The sequence below is a fragment of the Micropterus dolomieu genome, linkage group LG01 (genome assembly GCF_021292245.1).
Source record: "Micropterus dolomieu isolate WLL.071019.BEF.003 ecotype Adirondacks linkage group LG01, ASM2129224v1, whole genome shotgun sequence".
NCBI lineage: Eukaryota > Metazoa > Chordata > Actinopteri > Centrarchiformes > Centrarchidae > Micropterus > Micropterus dolomieu.
This window is the reverse complement of record NC_060150.1, coordinates 23,288-33,201: the sequence shown is the minus strand read 5'-3', so window position 1 is coordinate 33,201 and position 9,914 is coordinate 23,288. Positions and strand designations below refer to the sequence as shown.

The following is a 9,914-nucleotide window of genomic DNA, read 5'->3' as shown; positions in this document are numbered from 1 at the left end:
TGTATGTTGCTGTTTTGTTTGGTGTTTTATTTTTGTCTATTTATTGATTCATGTCAATGTACAGCACTTTGGTCAATTTGGTTGTTTTTAAATGTGCTTTAGAAATAAAGCTGGATTGGATTGGATAATTAATAATTAATTAATTAACTTTTAATATTTTATCAATGAGCTTTATTGAGACTATCAGTCTTTTATTTTGGTAGGCTCTATCTGCTTGGGTAACAGTAGTGGAAACTAAGTAATCCAGTAGGCTCCAAATGTAAAGTACTTGTAGTTTTCTTGAGTATTTCTGCTCCTTTCTACTGTAAAGGAGGATTTGAGTTGATGTGCAGATGAATGATTTGTGTTTCCTCTCCAGGTGAAAGTGGATGTGAGTTGAGCAGCATGAGTCAGTGTGAGGACAGAGAGGAGGGAGTCCCTCCCTCTAAAAGCACTCTGTGTGGGGAACATGACAGCCAGACCAAAGCTCAGAGGTGAGATGAGGATCTCTAACTGTCCAGGACTCAAATCACTCCACCATCATTATTCACTCTCAAAGCTCTGTGTGTGTTGTGTTGAAGCCCAGAGCAGCAGCAGGGACCAGACTCTGCTGGACCTGGACCTGGACCTGAGCCCAGCTGTGTGTCCTTCAAGAGTGACCGGTCAATGGGTCGACTTAATGAATTTAAGCGAGGACGTGTATCTGACAGACAGTAAGTATCAGTCAGTATTAAACAGTGTTGGCCAATCAGAGCTAAATGTTCATGTCTCCCTCCTCATGTTGCTCCCTGCTGATGTTTGTCCTCATTAAATCCAGTCTGACCAGTTGTCCTTATAATGTCCATGTTCTCCTAGAATGATGATGAAGATTCAGCTGAGGATACAATGAGGCTTCAGCAGTCTGAGTTACACTAATCAAGTATTTTTAGTTTGAAGCATTCTCTTTAAATTTTGTCCTAAAATGTTTCACTTTCCAAAGACTTTAAATAAGGGATTTGAGCTGAAACAATTCATTGAGACATTTGAATAACCTGATTACTAAAAATCATATAAGACAGAAAGTGTCCAAAGTATGGCATCATTTTAAGTTAAAAGAAACTACAACTCTGTACAGTGTGTATAATGTAAAACAGAGCTAGCCTACTATAACAGCACAAAGGCAATGCTTCAGCATCCAAACAGAAAGCACCCGGTCTAATGCGGCTTTCAGACCAAACGTAAATTTAATCCTCCCAAATCTCTCTTTGCTGGACAACTGTTCACACACAACGCGATAACGTAAATAAACACAATCCGCGATAGCTACAGCTGTATGAACCGAAAGTAAACATTTAGCTGTGATTTAATTGCAATAAACAGATCAAACTGATGCAGAAATAACTACAATATAATGCCGATTTGTTAAAACATATAACATACATATGTTTTCTGAATGGAGTTCGGATCGATCAGGGCTATGCTAACTTGTTCACACTAAAGTACAACGACAGCTGGAATAAATTTACAGACACATCTTTTCTGGACTCACCAGATAGCTCAACCTTCTTCCTTTCTTTTCTCCAAGTAATGTCCAGTTTTGTCCGTTTCTTATATAAATATGAATTAGTAGTCCAACAGAGCTCTGGGTGAACACTGACGCTAACAACAACGGTGTGAAAATGCACAGAAGCTAGCTGCTGAGAAGCTTGAGTAAGTATAAATCAATGTTGTAATCCCAAAAACTAAAGTAAAGAGATAATTTTACTTAGTTTACTCCGAGCTCCTCCCACGAGTAAACGGCCTAGTTGTCCGAGCAGAATCCAGACCGACTAGGGGTGTCTAAAAGCTGCAGCCCTGCTCCCGGCTCTGTTCAACTTCTCCCCCAAGTTTAGCAGCTCTCCGCCGGCCAGCGGTATTTCAATCCCCCACTCTGCCGGGTCTTCTCCACACAGCGCTTTGAAGCAGTCTGTGACGTCCGGACAATCTCAACTCTTGACAGGCTATTGCGACTCAGCATCATGCGACTTTCTTGCTCGAGTTGAAAATTTTCAACTCACGTGAAGGCCTCTGCGTGAAAGTGGATGTGAGTTGAGCAGCATGAGTCAGTGTGAGGACAGAGAGGAGGGAGTCCCTCCCTCTAAAAGCACTCTGTGTGGGGAACATGACAGCCAGACCAAAGCTCAGAGGTGAGATGAGGATCTCTAACTGTCCAGGACTCAAATCACTCCACCATCATTATTCACTCTCAAACCTCTGTGTGTGTTGTGTTGAAGCCCAGAGCAGCAGCAGGGACCAGACTCTGCTGGACCTGGACCTGGACCTGGACCTGGACCTGGACCTGAGCCCAGCTGTGTGTCCTTCAAGAGTGACCGGTCAATGGGTCGACTTAATGAATTTAAGCGAGGACGTGAATCTGACAGACAGTAAGTATCAGTCAGTATTAAACAGCGTTGGCCAATCAGAGCTAAATGTTCATGTCTCCCTCCTCATGTTGCTCCCTGCTGATGTTTGTCCTCATTAAATCCAGTCTGACCAGTTGTCCTTACAAAGTCCATGTTCTCCTAGAATGATGATGAAGATTCAGCTGAGGATACAATGAGGCTTCAGCAGTCTGAGTTACACTAATCAAGTATTTTTAGCTTGAAGCATTCTCTTTAAATTTTGTCCTAAAATGTTTCACTTTCCAAAGACTTTAAATAAGGGATTTGAGCTGAAACAATTCATTGAGACATTTGAATAACCTGATTACTAAAAATCATATAAGACAGAAAGTGTCCAAAGTATGGCATCATTTTAAGTTAAAAGAAACTACAACTCTGTACAGTGTGTATAATGTAAAACAGAGCTAGCCTACTATAACAGCACAAAGGCAATGCTTCAGCATCCAAACAGAAAGCACCCGGTCTAATGCGGCTTTCAGACCAAACGTAAATTTAATCCTCCCAAATCTCTCTTTGCTGGACAACTGTTCACACACAACGCGATAACGTAAATAAACACAATCCGCGATAGCTACAGCTGTATGAACTGAAAGTAAACATTTAGCTGTGATTTAATTGCAATAAACAGATCAAACTGATCATGCGACTTTCTTGCTGAAAATTTTCAACTCACGCGAAGGCCTTTGTGTCGCCGGCAGCGCCCCCTACTCATTGCCCCCTTCGCATCGCCCGACAGGAAGTCACGGCTCTCTGCATCTTTGGATTGACTTTGTATGTTAATGCACCACCCCCAACGCTCACTTCTCTTTTGGTCTGAATGAATCTTAAGCATTAAATCAACAGAGCGGAGCCCGAAAAAAGGTAATGGTTAGCATTTAACGTAAATCACAATTGATAGCTGAGATGAAGTTCATTTCGCAGAGCAAGAACAGACTGATGAGTTTCAGAAGAAAGTTCTTTGTTTCTGGCCATTTTGAGCCTATACTGCTGATGCTCCAGATACTCAACTAATCTAAAAAAGGCAACTTTTATTGCTTCTTCCACTTATTAAGACTATGCAATGTTTGCGTGCTTCTCTCTTTAAGACTGGCTGCCAAGGATCCATTGGTGATGGTTGCTAAAATTGGGCTCTGTACGCCTCTGTAGATATTCCATTACAAATCAGCCGTCATATTGATATTATTTTAATGGACAAAAACTCTGCTTTTCTTCTGAAAACAAAGAATTTGACTCCAAACTTGTGAACAGTAAGGTACTTTTAAGTATATAAAAAAAATAGGCACCATTTCTTAGGTCATTTTCATATAATTTTCAAGCGTTGTATGCGGGACCCGCGGTGTATGTAGATAGAAATGACTCATTCTAAAGTGTGATTTATACTTCTGCGTCTAATCGATGGTGTAAACTACGCAAAACCATGTATCCTTTGCAGTAGCTACGTGCATAGCTGATGCCGTAGGCTACGGCGTAGACCCGAAGCAGGAGTATAAATCACCCTTAAGGTAATAAAAATATAACTTAAAAAATATAACTTCATTGTGTGTCAGTAGATCCTCCTAAATACTACACACCGGATCATGAAGAATTAGGGCTGAACGATTTTGGAAAATAATCTAATTGCGATTTTTTTTTTTTCAATAGTGCAATTGCGATTTAATATGTGATTTAATTTTTAAGATCTTTACCTTCCTGTATTATTCAAAATGGACAAGCAGTAAATCAGTGTATAGTATGACCAACACAATATTAGATAGAAGGAACATACACTATTCTTTCTTGACGGTCAGGCCAGGTTATGATGAATTAGGTAGAGAGGTTATGATTATTATTATTATTATGAGCAATGGTGGAGAAGATATATCAAATTATAATAATATGAAAAAGATCATTTGAGTCAAGTCATGGCATTAAGTAATATGATATAATATCATCAGGTCGGCCTACCTGATATGTATGTACATATGTATGCAATAATTTCACCAGCAGTAATATGCACAATATTACCAAACCGAATATAAACAATAATGAATATCACAATATGTCTCTTAGACTTAATGGTCATACACAGAAGAAGTAATCAAATGACTACAATTACATTTCTCTCCACCTTTACACTAGTACTGCATTCCAAAAACACATTACAAGGGATTCTCAGACATATTAACATTGTGTTAAGCTACTGTTAACACTGACATAAGACTTCATGTTATTTATGACTTTTGTTAAATCCTCACACTGACGAAATAGCAGGATGGTATTATTGTGAAAAACCTACAGGTAGGGATGGGGATCGTTCATTTTTATTGATATTGATACCCTTATTATGACTGTTTAACGATCCAATTCTTTATCGATACCACTATCGGTGCTTTACTATTATTTGGTAACGGTTATTTGGTAAGAGCAGACCCAACAGGCATGAGGTAGGCCTGCACGGTATGAGGAAAATATTCAATGTGCGATAACATTGTTACATATTGAGATGACATGTGACTTGCGATAAATCAAAATAAATAATCTGAAGTGTGCATAGCTGCTTGGCTGTTTTTAAAATCATTATAGGATGAGAATTTAATGTTTTAAATACAGCTAAATGTTCTTTCTATATTAGCAACATTAATGTTTACAAGAACAAAGTCACTATATATAACTCATAACATCAGTTTGTATCAGTCTCTCCTCTTCCTCCTCTTCCTCCTCTCTGCTGTTATTCACTGCCTGCAGGTAACGTTACCTGGTCAAAGGACGAGCACAAAAATGTGCCAAATTTTTAGACTTACAACCAGTCTATGCTACAGACAGGCAGCTTTCTATTTAGCTTGTTTTTAACATTTGGCTAATTGCCATGCTAATGTTAGCTGTGCTTGTATATAACATACAGGACGACAGATTGAAGACAGAGCAGTTTAAATGAACCTGTTTTTACTCGCAAAGGTTTTATTGCACGTACTGACAGTAACGAGCGTAGCTGTCAGCCTTTCGCTGTGTGTGTGTGTATGTAGGAACAGAGAGCAGCAGAGGCTGCAGCCTGATGATAAACAGTCCCAGGCCCGTTTAATACCGCTTTCAGTGCCATCAATAAATAACATTAGTTTTCTTATCCATCAATTTAAACCAGATATGACACTCGAGACCTTATTGATTTTCAGGTTTTGAGAATTTTTTGGACCGGGTCCTTTAAAACCGGATCTCAATCCCCATCCCTACCTACAGGTATTCTAGTTAGCAAAGCCTCAATACCAGTACAGGTAACAATACTTGCCTCTTTGTATTGTAGCTTAACAATAAAACACTTAACAATACTAGTAACACGCAATATATTAATGAACAAGTTTGAACTAATGAGGGGAGCAGAGGGCCATAAACTGTTGTGTTTGAAACTATATAATATAATGAGTGGAAGGATCACATGGCAAGCACCTTAACTCCGAATTCTTATCTATAATGGCTAACAGAAGCTATCTATAGTTGCATTAACCCAATGAAATAGAGTATCAAAAGTAATGCAGTGGATTAAATATTCACTCTTTTTTATTCACACACAGATTACTTGTAGTGGAATGTATTGCACTGCACAACCGTAGTCCATCACTTGAACAACCCACTGAAGCACACTGCTTTTAACTGCGGGATATCAGTTCTATTACACCACCAGCACATGTGTTGACTCCTCTGATACAAGTACCAGCACTGAATAAACATATACCAAACAAAACATAGAAGCACCATGTGGGCAACAGAATGTAATAACACTAACTTGTGACTTTGCCTTTTCTATAGCTTTATGATCTATCCATAGAAGAGGGGGCCCTCTGTTCTGGGTCAGGGCCATTGATTGAACTTTCTCTAGGTCCCTCACAATTACGTATTCTGCATATAGGGTGGGCCTAGGCTTTCTGCCTCTCAGTTGGTCTCATTCCTCAAACACTGTTGATTTACTTTCCTTCCTTAACCTGTTAGGCTTTGGGCCTCCATTCTCTGTTATTTAGACCTGGTTTGGACCTACAATGTATAATCTGGTGTCTGGTGTTTTTTAGCCCCATTTTTAGTAAAGGTATGCAGTGTACAGCTGTGGTCTGGTCTAATATTCATTTTCTTTTTATCTCAGACATTGTACAATGTTCTCTCTCAGTCCAACATTCTCTAATTTCATGTTTACACTGACTTTTTGCAAGCAAACCAAGAGTAGTAATAATCTTGTTATATTGTAGCCTTAGTTCCAGAACATCCATTTAGCTTTTAAACCACAAATTTAATGTATGAGAATGCTCCTGAAAATGGACCAAGACCTTCCTTTTAAAGCCGTTGTTGGTTCATGCCACAGTTTGAATAAACCAAAATAGACTGGGAAAACACATCAGTGACCGTTTGAATTGAGCCAAACAGATTAAAGATATAATAAGAGTCACTTCAATTCCTACAGTTGTAAGTGAGAACAGCTAGGGTTCAGGGTTGTAAACAGTCGTAGTTATCACTGCTCTCCACCTGGAGTGTCGGCCAGAACACTACTTAAGTCCAGGAGGTACTTCTGTAGTATCAGGACAGACATTGACTTCTTAGAGGAAATGAGAGTCGAGATGGAAGGATGGTTCAACATTATTGTATTCAGGACATAAAGGTGTGTGGGTGTGGGTGTTCTGTAGTAAAAAAATAAATTAAAACAATGAGAGCAATACTATTTTGTACATATACTGTACACCATACAACACTCTTATCATTATCTGAACAGGAATATGTGAGAATATACTGTCTAATATATAACTAAAATGAAAGTGAAACTAAAATTAAATCCCACACCTTTAGTAACAGCATGTAGTGATCCATTTAACAGTAGCCACACAGCTCTTTAACACAGACATTCCTGTAAACATGTCCAACATGAGGTATGTCTGTTAACCAAATCGAAAGGATTCTTAGGTCAATTTAATCCAAACAATATACACACTCATAGAACTAGGGTTACGTTGAGTAATTACCACTCGGCTTTCCCGCGATCATTTAACTCTGTAACGGTATTTAACTGCTATAAAACGTAATACACTCAAAGTTCATTTACACTTACTTCTGTCATCGACGCACACCTCTTAAAGCCGTTATATTATGCACGATACAGTCGTCTCACCGGTAGTTCTGCAATGGTGACGTCACACATTTAGCACTGTCATCGGCTGATTTTACTACATTTATTCATTTAACGGACGCTTTTATCCAAAGCGACTTACAGGTCAGAGGTCGCAACAAGGGTTAAGTGTCTTGCTCACACAATAGTGGATGGGTCACAGTGGGGGATTGAACCTGGGTCTCTCACACCAAAGGCAGGCATCGTATCCATTGCGCCATCATCCCACCCTGCGCCAGTTACCCGACCTGATTGCTCTCTCACTTTCTCAACTGAAATACTAGATATTACACAATGAAAGAGAACATTTAGAGTCTTTTGTACAACACGACTGTGCACAACAACAGATCAACATGCAGACTAATTTTGTAAAGATACAAATAATGAAAAGGCCAATGGAAAACTTTTTTCTTACTGTTCAGGTAATTACATTGCTGACAATGTTCACATCAGTAGTTAGCAAAAAGAGCAACACTGATGGCTGCACCACGGTGCGTCACGTCAGGCTGTTCTGAGTTCTGTTTATGCAGAAAACGGGTGTTATGGGGGAACTACAGGCTGCTTAAGCTCAAAGAGGAGGAGACAATGTTCAGCTCAAAAATGTCTTGTGTGTCAAACAAGTGGAAAACAACACAATATATGCATGTTCTTTAAGTACAAAAGGAAAAGCCATACCAACTTCTATAAACAACACCTGTGCCTGTTTACTTACATGTAGCCCAGATCAGTACATTTCTAACTTTCATTTGACATTCAGTTTGGTGTGAAATTGCAAATTAGCTTTGGTTTTATCGAGTATTGTCTGGTTTTCGCTTCAGCTGGAAGAACCTTTGTTTTGTGTCTGTCTCTGTGTGGACAAACATAATGTGAGCTTATTCTTCATGATTCCTCCACAGAGTCCACCAGCAGAGCTCAGAGGTTCCCAGTGGTCAGTCTGCCCAGCAGCATCAAACACACCTGGACTCCATATTTATGGTCTGTACAACAACTACTTTTCCATCTATTCTGTTCACAATAATCTCCACGCTGCACTTTTTGGTTGAATTGATTGCCAGTCTGTAACAACATGGATCTGATGTTTTGTTCCATGATTTTGACTTCCAGCTTCTGGAGGAGAACATTGTCACTTTTGTCAAGAATGAACTAAAGAAGATCCAGAATGTCCTGAGTTTAGATTACCCAGAATGCTTAGAGAGTCAGAGGGAGGATGAGGAGGTGTTGGAGGGTGAGGATGAAGAGCTGAGGAGGAGCAGCAGAGAGGCATTTCTGAAGATCACACAGCACTTCCTGAGGAGAATGAAGCAGGAGGAGCTGGCTGAGCGTCTGCAGAGCAGTAAGAGGATTTCTCTAAAGATTTAACCTGCTGGATAACCGGGACATTTACTGATGACATTTACTGATATATATATATATATATATAAATTCATTAGAAAAATGAAATTGTCATATTTGCTTTGTAACTCAGGTAATGATCTTCTTTGTTTGTTTAGACACGTTTGCTCCAGTTTGTTTCCAGCATAAACTAAAATCCAACCTGAAGAAGAAGTTCCAGTGTGTGTTTGAGGGGATTGCTAAAGCAGGAAACCAGACTCCTCTGAACCAGATCTACACAGAGCTCTACATCACAGAGGGAGGGACTGCAGAGGTCAATGATGAACATGAGGTCAGACAGATTGAAACAGCATCCAGGAAACCAGCCAGACCAGAAACAACCATCAGACAAGAAGACATCTTTAAAGCCTCACCTGGAAGAGATGAACCGATCAGAACAGTGATGACAAAGGGAGTGGCTGGCATTGGGAAAACAGTCTTAACTGCTGGAGGAGAACATTGTCACTTTTGTGAAGAACGAACTGAAGAAGTTCCAAAAGGTTCTGAGTTCAGATTACCCAGAATTCTTAGAGAGTCAGATGGAGGATGAGAAGGTGTTGGACGGTGAGGAGAAAGAGCAGAGGAGGAGCAGCAGAGAGGCATTTCTGAAGATCACACTGCACTTCCTGAGGAGAATGAAGCAGGAGGAGCTGGCTGAGCGTCTGCAGAGCAGTAAGAGGATTTCTCTAAATATTTTACATGCTGAATAAACGGGACATTTACTGATATCTCAAGGGATGGAGGGCAATACGTTTATATATGCATTTCTTAGAACTGTCAAATTATTTATGATCTTATTTGTTTTGTGTTCGTTCAGACACATTTGCTCCAGTTTGTTTCCAGCATAAACTTAAATCTAAGCTGAAGAAGAAGTTCCAGTGTGTGTTTGAGGGGATTGCTAAAGCAGGAAACCCAACCCTTCTGAACCAGATCTACACAGAGCTCTACATCACAGAGGGAGGGACTGCAGAGGTCAATGATGAACATGAGGTCAGACAGATTGAAACAGCATCCAGGAAACCAGC

General features: G+C 39.8%; 1 protein-coding gene across 1 annotated transcript in view; it reads left to right on the top strand.

The window, feature by feature from the left end:
• Positions 1-327: 327 nt before the first annotated feature.
• LOC123970650 (NLR family CARD domain-containing protein 3-like) overlaps positions 328-9,914 on the top strand; it is a 20,024-nt gene continuing 10,437 nt past the window's right edge. Inside the window, exons 1-6 of the mRNA XM_046048828.1 lie at positions 328-473; positions 561-692; positions 2,232-2,381; positions 8,415-8,493; positions 8,623-8,851; positions 9,009-9,423. Coding sequence (XP_045904784.1) covers positions 337-473; positions 561-692; positions 2,232-2,381; positions 8,415-8,493; positions 8,623-8,851; positions 9,009-9,423 — 1,142 coding nt within the window. The 5' untranslated portion in view covers positions 328-336. The remainder of the gene's footprint in view (positions 474-560; positions 693-2,231; positions 2,382-8,414; positions 8,494-8,622; positions 8,852-9,008; positions 9,424-9,914) is intronic.